This window comes from Typopeltis vanoorti, chromosome 22 (assembly GCF_054136105.1).
Source record: "Typopeltis vanoorti isolate ZY-2024b chromosome 22, IOZ_Tvanoo_1.0, whole genome shotgun sequence".
In the NCBI taxonomy this organism is placed as follows: domain Eukaryota; kingdom Metazoa; phylum Arthropoda; class Arachnida; order Uropygi; family Thelyphonidae; genus Typopeltis; species Typopeltis vanoorti.
In genome coordinates, this window is record NC_143570.1 from 94,080,062 (window position 1) to 94,099,428 (window position 19,367).

Sequence of the window (19,367 nt, forward strand, 5' to 3'; positions counted from 1 at the left end):
GAATCTTCTCTGTACATTTTCCAACATATCCTCATCACCATGAAAACCTGGTGACCAAATCTGTGCACAATAATCCATATGAGGCCTGATCAAAGCCTTATACAATAGCCGACTCATAACCTCTCTATTTCTGCATGTTAGGGTTCTCTGCATCATTGCCATTATTCGATGTGATATCTTCACAACTTGTGCAATCTGGCCCCTGAATTTCAGGTCACTCCTAGATCTTTCGTCTCCTCTACTTCTGTTAAAGTTTCACCAAGTGTATACTTGGCATCCCAAATCTCAAAACCTTACACTTGGCAACATTGAACTGACAGTTCCACTTACCTGCCTATTCATACAATCTATTCAAGTAATCTTTGTAAGGCATTAACATCAGCCTGACTGTGCATTGCTCTCCCCAGTTTTGCATCATCTGCAAACAGCTGGATATCACTCGTTAATCCCAACCCAATATCATTAACATACAAATTGAACAACAATGGCCCCAAAACTGACTCCTCAAAAGCATTTGCAAAATCCAAGTACACCACTGTATATGCATCTCCTCTGTCCAAGGTATTTGTCACCTTGTTATAGTACATAAGTTAGTGAAACATGATCTCCCCTTAACAAACCCATGCTGATAACCACAGAGAATACTGCTGTTATCAACCCATTTCTGTATCCTACTTCTCACCAATCTCTCCAGGACCTTCACCACAACTCCAGATATACAGACCGGTCTATAATTTGAAGCTACAGCCCATCACCACCTTTATGCAGTGGAACAATTTTACCTTCCTTCCACTCCCTTGGAACCTGTGCTGTTGCAAAACTCTTGTTAAACGGGCATGCCAGTGTTACTGCCAGTTCCCTGGAACATTCTCTTAAGATGCGTGGTGATATTTCATCAAATCCTATCACCTTATTAACATGAAGGTTATTTATTTCCTCAAATACCTCCTGCTCACTCACAATTAACCTATCCTCTCCTTTACACTCAAGTTCCTCATGATTCCACCCTGATCAGGATGAAACACACTTATAAATTGTTGGATCCTACTTCTTCTCAATCTATACTTTGGATCCGATATATGATTATTACAATGTTCTTATCTAGTTGTTAGGTTTTGCAAGTTGATTTCTAATTCAAACATAAAGAAAATTTATATTTAAAGACTGCGCCACTTTATGTCTGAATTAGTTCAAGAATTGAAGATAAACCAACTCTTGACCACCTTTCCCTTATATGTTGTTATTATATATACTGGCCGAGAATATTTAACTTGCTTAATTTACCCGCTTTGGTTTGAATATTTTATGAATGGTGCAGTAAAAGAGATTCAGGCAAAATACAACTTTTGATTAACAGAAACAAACATTTAATTTAAAATCACAAATTTTACACTTAACTTCAAATCAATAATTAAGATATCACAAACATTTCTGCTTCTCCGATAAGTACAATCATACAAACTCTGACAATGATAAATCTGTTATCTCTATAATACAGTCTTCTCACAGTTCCTTAAGTTCCAAATACAATAAAAATTGCATTAACACCTCTTCACAAACAAACACTTTAAATCTTACACTTCAGCTAATTCTCTGCGATAGTTACTGTTAGTATAAGGAAATTCTGGGATGAAACTCGCACACTTCTCTGTATAGAAATATTAAGGTTGGAATAATCTTACCGATAATCTTTTTTCTTCCTTCCACTTATACGTAAACACTTTTTATAACTATAAACACGTAAGCAGTATACAGCACTCATTAAATAATTCTTCTAAGTAATAACTGAGTTAATCATCGGTCACTATACACATAAACAAAAGTTCTTGCATGAAATACTACTGATCACTCATGAATTAAGGCAATGCACAATAATTCTCAACTTGAGGTTTTATATGCACAGTTGTTCATTCTTCCTGCATTTAATTAATTCTTTAGGCACTATAACTCTAAACACAGCTATCCTTAAACTTCAACTTTACAGCCTCCACTATTCTCTAGTAACTCCGTGCTTTATTTGCCAGCCTGTCTGGCCGAGTGGTTAGCGTATCCACTCTCCAGCCAAAAGGCTGCGGGTTCGAATCCTGCCGTGGGCATGGATGTTTGTGATTGTCTGTGGAAATACTAGTGGTGGTGGTCGGCGGTAGATGGCGGTGTAGTTGCGGTCAGTTGGTAGATTGAGTGGTGGAGACAGAGTTGTAGAATAGTTGCCCTCCCTCGATGAGTCTTTGGACTCCCTGGAGGTGTCAAATAATAATAATAATAATTATTTCAAGATTCTGTGTGTCCTTGAAAGGTCGGCCCTGAAATTAAATCTCAACTCGAGTATCGCTAGTCTATTTAGTAGTCACTCAGCTGTCTTCCGTAGCTATAATTGTTATTCTACAACTTATTAGCTAACTGCCTCTCAACTAGTAGACTTTAATTAGCTCTTTGAGTGATTTTGCCGACTCGCTATTATCCCACTGATTCCCGAGTGCTGAGTGCTCCGATTCCAACCGAATGCCAATCCTCTGCCTCTATGTTTCCTCTCTATCTCCTTCTATGTCCTTCTATATCCTTTCCCTTCTCTTCTCTCTCTCTAATTAAATTTTCAGCATTCCTCGCTTATATATCCAGTTTTCCCGCCTAAATTATTCTTGTGCTCTCTTTAACTAAAACTCTTTTCCAGTAAACTTCTAACGTTCTCCTCGCGCACTGTTCCAAACTCTCACTCGCTTACTTACATACGTCTCCATGACAACAAAACAAAACATAATAAAGTTGCGCTATTGCATAACGTTAAACTTTCACAAGTAGGAATAAATAGAGAATATTTACATTTCAATAAATGCACAGTTAAATTATCAAATACAAATTCGTATAATATTAACATAACAATAAATAAAATAGCTTAATAATATTTAATAGTCTTTTCATTATTAATACATATATATTTGATTAAATAATTAAATATTAGACAAAATTAATGTAGTTATATGAATATTAAATTATAAAATAAGTTATTTACATTAATTGATGTTTACAGGTCTAGCCTTTGTGATGGAAGACTATGTTGGATTCTGAACCAAATAATATTTACTCTAATCTCTACATAATCAGAATCCAACAAAATTGATCACTGAATACCTCAACAATGTCTTCTGTAGCAGTTACCATTCTACCCCTTTCATCCCTTAACTTCATCTTTCTATGATCATTCTTCCTTCTACTTGCCACATATCTAAAAAAAACTCTCTAGAGTTTTTCTTAGCCTGATTTGCCAATTCCTGCTCATACTCTACTTTTGTTTTCCTTACTAACTGAGTCATTCTCCTGGCTTGTTCTTTATATTCTTCATGTGACTGATTACCATTATTCATCTTGTACTTCCTCCAAAGTACTTTCTTTTTCCAGATTTCATGCTTAACACGTTCGCTGCCGCACTCCTCATAGTTTGTTCCCGCACGCCAAGCACTTTCGCATCTTCAATGTCACTACGAGTAATCTCGTAGCTGGCTTATGAGACAGAATTTTATTTCATACGCCAACTACGAGTAATCTCGTATCACCCACGTCTTCAAGGTCACTACGAGTAATCTCATATCACACCCCCCACATATATATTACATGCGCTGACGACTGTGTTTATTGCGTCTAGTCTCTAAAAATCTTCAGTATCGCCATGACCAGTAAAAGAAAACTTACTGATAAAGAATTAGAAGATTATATGAGTGATGAGAATTATGCTAATATGAGTGATGATGAATTTAATGAATACATTATCGCAAATGGAAGGATAAGAGGGAAGTTCTTTCCATTTCAAATATGCACAAATTTAAAATGATTGAAGCAAAAAATCGGAATGGCAAAATTCAATTAAAACCAAATATCGTTACGGACTATAATTTGGGTATGTCAGGCATTGATCTTTCTGATGAAATGCTTTCTTACTATTCTGCCTTACGAAAGACAATTAGATGGCCAAAGAAAATGGCAATACGCATTTTTGATATATACATTCAAAATGCGCATAAATTTTATAATATAATTACTGGAAACGCAATGTCTGCGTTAAAATTTAGAGATCAATTTATCTCAGTTTTTGTTGGAATGGATGAGCTTACAGCATCACAGAATATCAGCAGGATTCGGGATCTTCATTTTTGGAAATTTTACCACCTAAAAAAAGAATCGCCCGACAAAGCCATGCCATGTATGTACACGAAACAAACAACGACGCGAAACACGTTATTATTGTCCTGTTTGCCAGAAAAACCACCATTGTGCATGGAAAATTGTTTTAAAGTGTATCATTCGTAATTTGAATAAATTGGTTTTTATTTTATTATTTTTATTGATTTTATTAGTTTTAATTTGGTTTAAAAATTACGAGGTTAACTCTTATTTGGCATAGGAGGTCGATAATCGACATACAAGTATATTCGCAGTTGGCTTCTGAGGCACATAAATAATATACTATATTTTAGCCTGAATTTATTTCCCTTCTGCCAAGACCCCAGACATACTCTCTGCTTTATTCACAAGCGAAGGGTCCAAATTAAGGTACTTATACTAAGGGTTAACTCGTGCTTGATATAGGAGTTCGGTAATCGACATACAAGTATGCTCGTAGTTGGCAGTGAACATGTTAAGCTCCGCATTCATCCATTTTACACCAACCTTATTCAGCATTTTGGCCTTTGGGATACATTCGTACATTGATGCTGTTATGTATTTCTTTGTAAGTTCCCATGCATCATTTATTTCCTTACCGCTCAACTCCTCGTTCCATGTTATAGCTTGAAGTTGTCTCCTAAGCTTGTCATAATCACCAGCCATACAATTCCATATATATCCTTTCCTCGCAAAAGCCTGCATATGACTAGCTAGCCACAACACAGGTGATTACTTCATAATCACTTTCACCAACTGTAGGAAAATGTGAAACCCCCTCTAGCAATTACATCCTCTGATGAAATGATGAGAAGCCTGCATATGACTAGCTAGCCACAACACAGGTGATTACTTCATGATCACTTTCACCAACTGTAGGAAAATGTGAAACCCCTCTAACAATTTACATCCTCTGATGAAATGATGAGATCTAGAACTCTTGATCCTCGTGTGCCTTTCTTTACATGCTGCTTGAGATAGTTATCTCTCAAGAACTCGAGAAATTCTCTTTCCTTATTCCCAAATGCTATCTCTTCATTCCAATCTATACTGCCATAATTAAAATCACCCATAATAATTACCCTTCCTTTGTTCACTAATCCAAGTTGTTTATACATTTCTTCATCACCACCTTCCACATTCCCAGGCCTATGGCAACATCCAACTAAATATGTCTTCCTCTCAACCTTCACATTACCCAACACTGCCTCATAACCATTGCCACTATTTCCCTCTTTCATGTCTGCCATATGTGGACTTAATCCCCCTGCTATCATCATAAACACTCCCTCTCTCTTCCTGCCCTTTCTATCCTCATGAAAAATACAGTGCCCTTCCATTTCTATTCCTGTTACAATATCATCTTCATTCAACCATGTTTCACTTATTCCAGTGATTTGGGGCGAATAAACTCAATCACTGAAACCATTTCATCCCCTTTATTTTTGATACTTCTGGCATTTGTAAACAAACACAACATGCCAGGCCTAATTAAAAATCCAGGTTTCTATGAGATTCATTGCGCTTGTGGCATTTGTTATGTAGACCAGACAAGAAGGTCGGGAGAGATCTGCATGTCTGAACATGTAATAGACGTCGAAAAAAGAAGAGAGCATAAATCAGGCCTGGCATTCCACACAACCACTACTGGCCATCAAGTACTTTGGCAACAAACAAAAATGTCATATATTGATAATAACTATTTCACAAGAAAATTTAAAAAAAGCCTTGCACATGCTTAGGATTTATTACAATGTAATAAAAATCAAGGCTTAATTTTACATCAAGTATGGTCTGCTTTCATCAAAAATTTAACTGCTACAGACCCTAGGATATAGCACATGTGATAGCAACAACTAGCAATGTTCCAACATGCATACAGTAACAAATTTATCGTTTGTATTTTGGTTTGTGAAGTTATCAGAAATATCTAATATGTGTAATTAATTGTTAATAGACTTTTGTTGTGTAAAACTTTCATGTACCACTACCCCTGATAATGCAAGTCTTACGATATATGAAACTTGTTGGGTTTTAATTGCTTACTTTTAATAAACTTATTTATATTATTATGCTGTCTCAATACCAGAAGCTTTCCACAGAATCTTTTAGTTTATCAGGCTAAAATTTTTGTGTGAGATTTAACACAGTTGCACAAATAAGTGAGGGTGAACATTTATACAAATGTTGGAGTGAGTTGGAAGGAAGATAAAAAAAAAAAAAAAAAAGATGTGGTGGAAAATGAGAACATTCCCAGAGTGACTGTAACAAAAGACATAATACCCCTGCATAATCTTTTACATGAGAAAACATGAGTTTAAGCAAATGGCGAAGTGTCTAGCAATTGGTACAGAAAAGAGAAACAAGGGAGAAGTTGATAGATCAGGTGTGATGATATATATGTTTTTGTTTTTTTGAGTCAAGATTCAAAGTATGAGTGATACTATTGGAATGCAAAAGGGAAAATGTTGATAAGTCTGGCCAGTATGAATAACTCAAAAGGTGAAGGTATGAAACAAGAGAAGATATGAAAGTTCAGTAGCCCCCCCCCCCATCCATGGTTCTAAAAAAGCATGCGAAACAGTCGAGCACTGCACTGGATGAAACATGCATACGCGCAGGCTGAAAACTTGTCGAAACATGATTGTTTTGCCAGGCATGTGGACTTAAACATGCGTGTTTGTTCGTGTTTAGTTTTACTCGAATTGTCGAAGAAGGCAGTCAATTTGTGTCATTGCAATAAAAAATTGCGTTTAAATTGAAGCAAATAAATTGCGAAAAATTTAAAAATGTCTTCAAAACTGAAGAGAAGATGTTAAGTGCTGAGTATTAGTGAAAAAATCAAAGATTATCATTAAAGTAGAAAAAAAGTCAATTGCAACCGTTACCAAGATCTATAATAAAAATGAATCTTTGATACGTGAAATGTTGAAAGAAAAAATTTGTACCAGTCTTTCCATTGTGCCCAAATCTGCAAAAGTTGCAGGTACAGTGCATGATAAGGCATTACTCAAGGTAGAGAAAGCTTCAAATTTGTGGGTGGAAGATATGAAAAGAAAAAGGATTCCTAGTGACGGTAACACGTTACAACAAAAAAGTATTGATCCTATATGAAGACATGCTACTGCAAGATGAAACAGAAGAGGAAGAAAAGTTATTTACAGCAAGCAAGGGCTGGTTGCATAGATTCAAACTAGGTTTAATCTAAAAAACATAAAAATTACCGAAGAAGCTGCGTCGGCTGACACTAGGAACAATGCAGACAGAAAGCTGCTGCATTGTTCCCAGCAGAATTTAAAAAAGTTATTGCAGAGAAAGGTTATCATCCTAAGCAAGTTTTTAATTGTGATGAAACTGGCCTCGTTTGGAAGAAAATGCCCCAACGGACCTGCATCCATAAAACTGAGAAGCAAACACCAGGCTTTAAAGCATTTAAGGACAGATTGATGCTGGTACTTTGTGGCAATGCAGCTGGTCATATAATTAAACCTGGCCTTGTTTACCGAGCACAGAATCCACGTGCCCTTAAAAACAAAAACAAAAGTTGTCTGCCTGTTTTTTGGCAATCAAATCCGAAAGCGTGGGTCACGGCCGTGTTATTTATGGAATGGTTCCATCGATGTTTTATTCCAGAGGTGAAAAAAATACTTGGAGAGGGAAGGATTACCATTTAAAGTTTTATTGATAATAGACAATGCTTCAGGGTATTCTGAGTCACTAGTCACCGAAGATGAAAATGTTCAAGTGGTTTTCTTCCCACCTAATACACCTCATTGCTTCAGCCACTCGATCAAGGTGTCATTAGATGCTTCAAAGCCTCATATGCTTGGCATGTTTTTGATATGATCCGTGCAATGGTTGAGGATTCTGCTGATGTTAGAGTCATGGAATGCTGGAAATCATTCACATGCAATTGTATTCATCAAGGGAGCAATGGACAAATTGAAACCAGAAACGGTAACTGCCTGCTGGAAGAATTTGTGGAGTGATGCCATTCATAATTTCCAAGACGTCCCTGATATTAACTCACAGATAACGATAATTAACACAGCACGGAAAATATGGACATGTGAGGTGCTCACTAACGAGGAGTTGAAAGATCTTGCCAAATCTTCTACAGAAGACGATGACGATGAGGAACAAGTGCCACCAGCGTGGACACTCGAAAAATTTGCTACGATATTTCAAACGGCTCAAACATTAAAGGAACAGATAATGGATTATGATTCAATGATGGAGTGCAGCATAAAAATTACTCACACAATAACAGAACCTTTGCAGAACCTGTTTACTGAATTGAAGAGACAAAAATGGCAGCTTCCAATAAAATAACAATGATTTTTTAAAAAAGTTGACAAAGCTTCTACTATCGATGATCTTCAGCCATCCACATCATTTGCTCAGTAGGCAAGCAAGCAGCCAACTGCCAAAGATTCGGAAGGTGAATAAATATGTAGCTGAACACAATGAGGTGTTCTGATCTCAGTTGATTCCTCCTAATAAGAATAAAAATGTTAAGAATTTATTAACGATTACATTTTCTTTAGCATATTTTCTCATTTCGTTCTACATAATTATTATGTGAATTAAATTTTATTTGTCTAAAGACTAAGTATTATTGAATGAGGCAATTTTTTTGGTTTGCCACTTCACCCATACTACTTAGGGGTGATTTCTACCACATTTGGGCACACATTTCATTGCTCCTCGTAGATTCTAAAGACTTAAAAATTGTTTCATGATAATTTTAAATAAATATGATATATTAATTTCGAGGAGCAATGGAATGTGTTCCCAAATGCGGTAGATAGCATCCCTGGATAGTACGGGTGAAGTGATAGTCTAGAAATTACCTCATTTAATAAAGAAATAACTCTTTTTATTATTATTTATTTAGCCATACAATTTAGTGTATACATTATATATTAACTACATAACATATTCACTAAAGAACCCTATAGTCCTAGCGCATGCGACTAAGTCAATTTACTAATAATTTCCTGCTTCAATTTTGCTATATATATGCAAAAATCTGGGTCTCACTAATGGTTCGCTACTATCCGTGGTTTCAGGTATCCGCAGAAGACAATGGAACCAAACCCTGTGGATACAGGGGCCTACTGCTCTCTTTTTTGCCATCATTCTCATACACTATCATACCTTTAGTTACGGTCTCTTTCTTCCCATCAGGGAAGAAATTTTATTTTATCATCAGTGATGTTTCCATAACAGAGATGAAATTCTGGAATGAATTAAAAATGTTTAATACATTTCTTATGCTGTCTTCATTACATTAAACCAAAATAAGAGCTTCAGCCAGCTCTTAGACTTATATACACCAAGGTGAAGATGCAAGGAGGAAATAGTCAGGGCTGGCTCTACCGACGGTGCAAGATGTGCATTTGCACGGGGCAGCAAAGTTGGCATAAACTATATGAAAAATAAGGGAGAAGGGGCTGCAAAATATGCTACTGCACAGGGTAGCAAAATTCCTAGGGGCGGCCCTGGAAATGGTGGTAGTATTGACTTTGTGGCAATATTTTGTTTTATGATTTTACTTATGATAATATAGACTGAAATGAAGTCTTAAATTTGGTTGTATCATCAGAGGATGTTGGATCTTTTTTCTAGCTGATTAAAGTGACCATGAGGTGGTCACTTCAGTGGTGGCTGGTGATTATTAACATTTTGAAGCTATAGTGTGGGAAGGAAATAAGCTGCTTGGAGACTTTTCCACTTTGTTATACTATGAATTAAAGATACCAAGAAATTATATACTTGGTTTAATCCTTTATCCAAGTGTAAGCAAACAAAGTTTGTGCCTGAAATATAATCAGTACTGGGGCAACTCGTATGTAGAGGCTAATGACTCCACATCACTTGCCTTAGTATCCCATAATGCACAGCACATATCCTTACGGGTATGTATAATACTATGCTTTATGAGAAGGGTCACTACCCAGACTGGTTTCGCCCTTTACTGAGGTCTCGTCAGTGGGAGCCAGACCCAGAGGCAATACTAAGGTTGAAGTAATGCCGAAGTCGTATTTCATATATGAGTAGCTAAAAGGTGTCACACCTTATTATTAAAATACTCTGGATTAGAGATAGTTGTTGGAATTTATAGTTTAGGGTCATGTTGCTAAAATTTTGAAGATGTTATACCTGATAGTGACAAGGAGGACTATGATGTGTAGCAATTGATCAGGTCACATGTGAATTATTCTACACTGATTTGATAACCTGGTTTGAGGATATTAGAAATGGTCCTGAGATCGACTATGGTACTTTCCAGCATGTGGAATGCAGAGTATGAAGGCAGATTGAGGAAATGCCATGTGCATAGTCTCATGTATAGGGAGATATGATACTGAGACATAAGTTGGTAAGCAGTTGTTAACAAATTAAGGTGAAAGAGATTTTTTATAAAATGGAGGTAGAACAAGAGATCATCTGCAGAAACTGTATAAGAAGGGTATGTGCAAGAGGTTGAACATTAGGCTTCTTACCTTAGAGCATGGTCAATGAGTGGAGTGGATTGCCTAAGAGGTGGTTAGTGTGAAAACAGTGAATGAATTTATTATTATTATTATTTGTCGCTTCCAGGGAGTTATTTGTCACCTCCAGGGAGTCCAGGGACTCCCTACACCTCTGTCTCCACTACTTCACAATCCACCAACACCATCTATCGGCGACCGCCGCCACTGGTATTTCCACAGACAATCGCAGATATCCATGCCCATTGCAACTGGATGTAAATTATAATAGACAAGAAATTCTATTCTTGTTTCAATCCTTTTATCCAAGTGTAAGTAAACAAAGCTTGAGAGTGAAGTGTCATCACCACTGGTCTATTTATATATATATATATATATATATATATATATATATATATATATAAAGGCTGTTAACTTCCCATCAGCTGCTTCAGTATCCTATAATGCAAAGCACATTTTCTTTCAGATATTTATATTGCTATGCATTATAGGAAGGTTCACTACCTCTATATATACTGGTGTCCAAAAGCTAAGGACGAACTACATTTTACTGCATATGAATAAACTTTCATGACTTCAGCCAAATGCGGACATAAATTTATAGCCAGAATGCTAATAAATTATATTGCAAAAAAAAATGTGTCATAAATTTCATACAAATTGCAATACGTTTTTTGGCAAAAGTCACAAATTTCCTAAGGATGTAGTAAAGGAATTAATGTACAGTGCTTACAGAAAATATGCAGAAAGATATTTCAGTATGAAATACATCCACATCGAACTGCGATGCAGTCTTCACAACGTAGTACCATGCTTATCTGTGGTCTCTAGTCTTTGGTCAAGTGTTTTACTTCTGACCCAGCTCTCAGATCCATAAGTTAAAACTGGTTTGAACACTGTCTTGTATACAGCTAATTTAGTGTTCCGACTAATTTCTCTCTTATTCCATATGAATTTATTTAATTGACTTCCCACCATACCAGCTTTGCTGATTCTGTTGTCTATATTTAATTTACCATCTTCAGTAAAAATCGTGCCTAAGTAACTGAAATGTTTTACTTGTTCCACAGGTTCTCCATTCACAACACAGTTGACATTTTCAATGATTCTGTCTATTTTCATTGTCTTTGTCTTTTTATTGCTGACCTTCATACCATATCTATTACAACAGCTATTCAATTTAGTCAGAGAATCTTGCAGACTTGTAGCGGATTTATTTAGAAGTATAACATCATCCGCATAAAGCAAAGAGCCGACATTAACATCTCCAATTTTGATATCAGGTTTAATACCACTTTCTTAATAATGTGATCCATATAGATAATGAATAACAGAGGGGATAATGTACATCCTTGTCTCACACCAGATTTAACATTAAACTATCTTCCTGTACTTCCTTCAATTCTAACTGCTGACTTACAACTCAAATAAAGACTAAGTATTGCTTGATATAATGCCCCATTGACACCATATAACTGCAGCGTATTGAATAGCTTCTCTCTTGGCACCTTGTCATATGCCTTTTCCAAATCGACAAAACTTAAATACAGATCTTTGTTATATTCCCATGATTTCTCCACTATTTGTCGTAAAGTAAAGATCTGATCCTGACAGTCTCTGTTTGGCCTGAATCCAGCTTATTCTTCACCAAGCTTTTCTTCCACAATTCTTCTCAACCGTTTCTGGTTAAGGTTTTTGGTTATAACAGCAAAGTGTTCTTGATGCACCATGGCAGGCCAGCTTGCAAGTTGGTTCCATTCAAGCACAGGAATGTATATATCTTGACAAACTGTGGGAAGAAAATCTGTGACAAGTAGGCCTTTCACCTGAAGTATGCATCTCTTAATCCATAAGTCATCGTAGAGCACATTTTAAGTGGTGTTGAACCATAAAAATTGGACAAGACACCAATGGGCTAATGTACTTTTTAGATATTATGTTCTATTGTTTCATGGTGCTGTAGGTGAAGAATTCATTTTTATGGATGACAATGCTACATCACATTATATACGAGCAGTGGAGACCAAGGATATTAATCGAGTTGAGTGACCAGCACACTCCCCAGATCTCAGCCCCATAAAACACTTCTGGGATGCATTGCTGCTTGAAATTCCCCAGAAATAAGCACCACCAAATGATACCTTGATCAAGTGATCCACTCCTCCTTCAGAGCAAGGAGAGGGGAATTTCCAGAGGAAGACAAAGATATAGGTGGATTGATACGGTACAAAGTGCCTTAGACAATAGAAATATAAGATCTGATAATGTTGGAGTCTTGACAAGTAACAGACTGATTTGGAGGAAAATTGTAGATAGGAAGTTAGTAATGATGTAAATTTTTCATGTAGTACTGTCATATCCTGTACACCCCTTGAGGGTACATGGCAGGAATTTGATGATGATGATGATGATGATGAACCAAAAACCTGTCTTCATGCTCTGTGAATCTGGAGCCCATTGCATTGGTTTGAAACACTGCCCAGATCCTGGATACAATGCTATGTGAGATTCCAAAGAATCTGGCAATATCGTAATTCTGCGGCCTTAAAGTTTTCCAATAAATCTTCCCCACATGAAATCATCCAGATGATGTCTTTGAGACATAAGTCATCCAAGTTTGCAATTTTATTCCTTCATGAAAAGAGCTTCCTTCAAACACAATTCGCTTAGTGCAGCCTTTTGCCTTCAATCCTGCTGAGTTCTATCACATGACCTTAGTGCATGATTCGAAAATTTGAATATGTACCCACTTATTACTCAAAATCATTAATTATACAAATTGAAACAAGCTGATTCATCTGAATTTGTGGTTGTAATCTTGAGAAATATTGTTCATCTTTAGATTTTGGAAACAAGTGTACAAATAGGGCAGCTGTGAAGATACTTCACTCTCAAACTTTGTTTGCTTATGCTTTGCCAAATGATTAAAACAAGAATATAATTTCTTGTTTATCATAGTAAAGCAGAAAATCTTCCTAGAACAGCTTGATCATTTTATGCACACACCTCCTATAATGATTCTTTTGGCTCATTGGACGTCAAATGTTTTAATAATTTTTATCCAAAATATATTTATTTGTTTACAATAAGCAAGAAAATTGTATGAACCAAATTATTTATCTAGTATATCAAAATATAGTAACTATTACCTGTTGGTTTACACATGTTTAGTATTTTTACTTTTTTTTTTTTTAGGACAAATGGGATACTGTAGATATCGTAACTGCTGCCAGAGTGTCTATTAGGGATGAACGTTGGGATATCCAGCCTAAGAACCATCATCCAGATTATACCACGGTAACTTTATGTTTAAAGTCCAAAAAATTTCCCGTGTTTTTGCATATAAGATAATATTTTTTCCACTTTCTTATACAAATTCATTAAGTGAATTAATATTAATTTTCTCATATAAGTTATAGCTTTAATGATACCTCTATTATATATTTAGAGGTTATGTTGCTAAAATTTATACTAATAAATTATATATAAACCATATTAAATAAAAGTATTTATTGAAATTTACCAGCAGATATTTTACATTGTGTGGAACAAATAAGCAGCTTAAAAAAACAGCAAACAATTCATACACTACAATTATTTAGTCAATAAAAGCAATAGTGCTGCAAACTATAATAATAACAAGAGATAAATAATCAGTTTTACTTAATAAAGATAGGAAGCACCCAAGAATTGAATCTGGAGCCCATTGCATTGGTTTGAAACACTGCCCAGATCCTGGATACAATGCTATGTGAGATTCCAAAGAATCTGGCAATATCATAATTCTGCGGCCTTAAAGTTTTCCAATAAATCTTCCCCACATGAAATCATCCAGATGATGTCTTTGAGACATAAGTCATCATAAGAACAGTAAAGCCCCAGAACTATCCAAACAGACATTCATATTTAAAACTGCTAAAGAATTCAGATATCATTTCAACAGATTATTACTATTATTATTAACAATATTACTTTTTTTGGGGTCAAAAGACTAATCACTTTTAACCACTAAAGAAAGAAATTGAGCTAGCTGAGGAATTGGATAAGCACCAGATCAACATAATAGGGGTGACTGAAACTAAAAAGACAAAAACCCGTGAGATCTTTTTGAGCAGTAAATAAAAAAATGCTATATTCAGGCAATCACAATCAAGGAAAAGAAGGAGTAGCCATAGTATTCAACACTAAATACAAGACTGATCTTCTTGAATGGCAGGCAATTTCAAGTAGAGTGATGTGGGCAAATATCAGAATGAGGAATTGGACAATGAGACCTTGTTTGTGCCTATAGTCCCACAGAAGGGACTACTAAGATGGAAGTGGGGGAATTTTTTGAGGCTTTAGAGAAAGCAACTGACACAATGAAAAAGGAAAAGCTGGTCCTTGTTGGGTTACACCTAGCAGAGAAGGAAATGATTGTCAGACATACAAAAATGTTTTGGGAAAATTTGGAGAAAAGAGAAGCTAATAATAATGGCAAAATACCTGTTGGATTTCTGTTAAAGACAGGGACTGGTTATTACTAACACAACGTTCCAGCATAAAAATGTACACAAATTCACATGGAGAGAAGAGGCAAAGAATAAGAAAGTCTCGTTGTCAATGTTATTGTTGATAGTGATGTTTTCTCTCTGGTACAGGACACTAGAGTGTACAGAGAATTTGAAATTGGAAGTGATCACCATTTAGTCTTGAGTAGGATAAAATTGAATTTCATATTATTATTACCCAAGACCCCATGGAGTCAAAGACTCATCTAGGAAGTCCTTTTATCAAACACCCAGCTCATCATACCGTGCTTTAAACACACTCAAATTCTCTGCATACACCACACTCTCGGGCAAGGCATTCCAATCATTCACAACTCTGCATGAAAAAAACATGCTTCTCACTCCCCTACTCACACTTTCCTTATACAGCTCCAGGGATGACCTTTGGTTCTCCCCTGATCTCCCACTATTTTCTGTAGAACCTCTCCAGTATTGATCCTATAAATAATAACCCTTAATAACTTGTAGGTCTCTATCATATCTCCCCTCCTCCTGTCCACCAGACTCTGCAAGTTGCAACTTCTCAATCTTTCCTCATACTCGACATTCCAGAGGTTAGAAACTACCTTAGTCAGTCACCTCTGGACCTTCTCCAACATCTCTTCATCCTTCTGAACACCAGGTGACCAAATCTGCGCACAATAGTCCATGTGTGGCCTAATCAAAACCTTATACAATGGAACAAGAATCTCCCTACTTCTACAAGTCAGTGTCTTCCGCATCATTCCCAGAAGCCTTTGTGTTGTCTTCACAATTTAAAAGAAGAACATGTAAGAAAGTTTTAAAGCAAATAAAAGTTGAGAAGCTCTCATATGTGAACTGTCGGCTTACACAAACATTATTCAAGAAAAAATGAAAGGGTTTGAGAACAGGAACCGAACCTTGGATATTCAATGGCAAATCCTCACCACATGCCTCTTTGACTGATTCAGCCAAAGAGGCATGTGGTGAGGTTGTCTGAAGGATAGAAAAATCAGAACTCCATGGTGGACACAGGAAGTTAAAGAGGCAGTGAAGGAAAAGAAGAAAGCATATCAAAAGTTCTTGGCAAACAAGTCAGCTTGTGCTCTTAGAGAATACAGATGTAAGAAAGCTAAACACTGTAAAACTAGCAAAACAAAAGTCACTGGAAGACTTTGGTAAGAACATAGAAAATAAATATCAAGAAGGTGGCAAGATATTCTAGAGGTTGTTGAAGAAGCTCAGAAATGGAGGAAAGAGTGCTATAAAAGGAATTAGAGATGATAAAGGTGACATGAAAACAGGAGAAAAAGATATCCTTGAAGAATGAAGTAATTGCTTCAAAAAATTGCTAAATGAAACAATTAGTGACAGCACAGTGGTAAAAACCACTGATCAGGAATACATATCCATACTTGAAGTAGAAAAAGCCATCAAAAGTCTGAAATGTGGAAAGGCAGCTGGAGTAGATGATATTCGACTAGAAATGCTCAAGTATGGAGGTATAACTTACAGTGGCTGCACTGCATAGTTCAGAAGGCCTGGACAGAGGGACAAATCCCAGATGATTGGAGTAGAGCTCTCATAGTACCCATATATATAAAGGGAAATAAAACTGAATGTGAGAATTACAAAAGGTATTTCTCTACTGAGTGTTCCTGGTAAGTTTTATGCCAGTATACTTGAGAAACAGTTAATATTATTATTATGTGACACCTCCATGGAGTCCAAAGACTCATCGAGGGAGGTGTGCTCACAGCATTGAACGATTGAACCCCTTCCAACTACTAACCACGCTCAAACTTGCTTAACTTTTTGCTGAGCCATTAGTAGCAGAGGCTCTACCAATCGACCAACCTTTGCTGGTTGAGGATTGTGGAAGAGAAGCTTGGTGAAGAACAAGCTGGATTCAGGCCAAATAGAGGCTGTCAGGTTCAGATTTTCACTTTACAACAAATAGTTAAGAAGTCCTGGGAATATGACAAAGATTTATATTTAGTTTTGTAGATCTGGAAAAGGCATATGACAAAGTGCCAAGAGAGAAGCTATTCAAAACACTACAGTTCTATGGTGTCAGTGGGGAATTATATCAAGCAATACTTCGTCTTTATTTTGAGTTGTAAGTCAGCAGTTAGAATTGAAGGAAGTACAGGAAATGGTTTAATGTTAAATCTTGTATCAGACAAGGATGCACATTATCCCCTCTGTTATTCATTATCTATATGGATCATATTATGGAAGGAATGTGGTATTAAACCTGATATCAAAATTGGAGATGTTAATCTCAGCTCTTTGCTTTATGCAGATGATGTTATACTTCTAAATAAATCTGCTGCAAGTCTGCAAGATTCCTTGGCTAAATTGAATAACCGTTGTAATAGATATGGTATGAAGGTCAGCAATAACAAGACAATGAAAATAGGCAGAAGCATTGAAAATATCAACTTCATTGTGAATGGAGAACCTATAGAACAAGTAAACATTTCAGCTAGTTATGCACAATTTTTAGTGAAGATGGTAAATTAAATATGGAAATAGAGAACAGAATCAACAAAGCTGGTATGGTAGAAGTAAACTGAATAAATTTATATGGAATAAGAGAGAAATTAGTCAAAACACTTAATTAACTTTATACAAAACATTGTTCAAACTAATTTTCACTTGTGGATCTGAGAGCTGGGTTAGAAATAAAACACTAGACCAAAGACTAGGGACCACAGATATGAAAGTCTTGAGAAAGATTAGGAGCATGAACAGATGGCATCAGTGGCAATATCATATTAAAAACAGGATATTAGGAAGAAACCTGACCTTCTTATCATCCAGGAATGTGTTAGCAGAGCTAATCTCAGGTGGTGTGGTCACTTAAACAGAATGGGAGAGGAAAGATTAGCAAAACAAGTGTTCTCTGCTAGGTTTGCAGGAAAAAGATAGAGAGAAAACCAAGATATAGGTGGACTGATGTGGTAAAAAGTGCCTTTGAAGATAGACATATAAGATCTGACAATGTTGAAATCTTGACAGTAACAGATTGATTTGGAGGAAAATTATACATAGTAAGTTAGTAATGATGTAAATTTTTCATGTAGTACTATCATATCCTGTACACTCCTTGAGGGTACATGTCAGAAATTTGATGATGAAGACTAATCACAGATTAGTCTTCATCATCCATTTAATTCCATTTCGTTACTATGGTGTGTGAAATGGAATTAACAAGCTGTCTTATGAGATTTTAAAGTATCCGAATGTAGTACTGATGCCCACTATTTCTCTTTTACCACTGAACAGCTAGTCTTTTCAAAATATGCAGAATTAGTTACACAGATACATTCAATACAGCTAGAGATAGAGGCAGAATTTGTGGTTGGCAGATGGTTTCAGCCAATTTTGAGGAACAAGTATTGTGTGCTCTTATAACTAAAGTTTTAAATCTGATGTTCTGATTAACTTTGACATTGTATCTCTATTCACAGTAACATCCTCTTGGCTGAAACCATTTGCTTAATGTCTGAAGACATTAAGCAAATGGTGTGGTGAAATTATTGTTGTAATTTCACCACACCAAACGCTACCATCAATGCTGGTAGACCTCTAAGCATCTATACCGCTTGAAATGGGAGGCATTGGAAAATGAAGTTGTGAGGAAGAAATTTACAGATAGCATCTCCTCCAGGTTCAAAGAGATTCCCAGGCATATTGCAGATGTTGAGAAGTGGGAGCTGTTCAGAACAGCTGTCACAGCCTCTGTGTGTGGTGATGGGCAGTGAGAAAGCGGCTCGGTGTGGTGATGGGCAGTGAGAAAGCGGCTCGGTGTGGTGATGGGCAGTGAGAAAAGAACACCTTGATTGAACCAAGAGATCCAAAAAGCTGTCCGGGCAAAAAAGAAGGCATACCTAACATGACTTAGGGTCTGGTCACCTGAGATGCGTTTCCAGTACTCTGAGGCACGAAACGTTGCTGCTGAGACAGTAAAGACAGCAAAGCAGAAGGCTTGGGAATCCTTTGGAGAAAGATTAGACTCATCCTATGCAAATGCAAACAAGGTATTCTGGCAGACCATCCACCAGAATTCCTCCCTTCAAGGGAGGAAATCGTGCACAGCAAGGGCAATTAAGGCCTCTGATGGTGCACTTTTAACAACCAAGAAGGATATTCTCCACAGATGGAGGGAATGCTTTGAGAGTCTTCTTAACCCAGGTGG

General features: G+C 36.4%; 1 protein-coding gene across 1 annotated transcript in view; it reads left to right on the forward strand.

The window, feature by feature from the left end:
- The window catches only part of LOC150094572 (integrin alpha-9-like), a 337,988-nt gene that overhangs the window by 283,623 nt on the left and 34,998 nt on the right, over positions 1 to 19,367 (forward strand). The window contains exon 12 of the mRNA XM_090411818.1: positions 13,848 to 13,949. Coding sequence (XP_090267944.1) covers positions 13,848 to 13,949 — 102 coding nt within the window. The remainder of the gene's footprint in view (positions 1 to 13,847; positions 13,950 to 19,367) is intronic.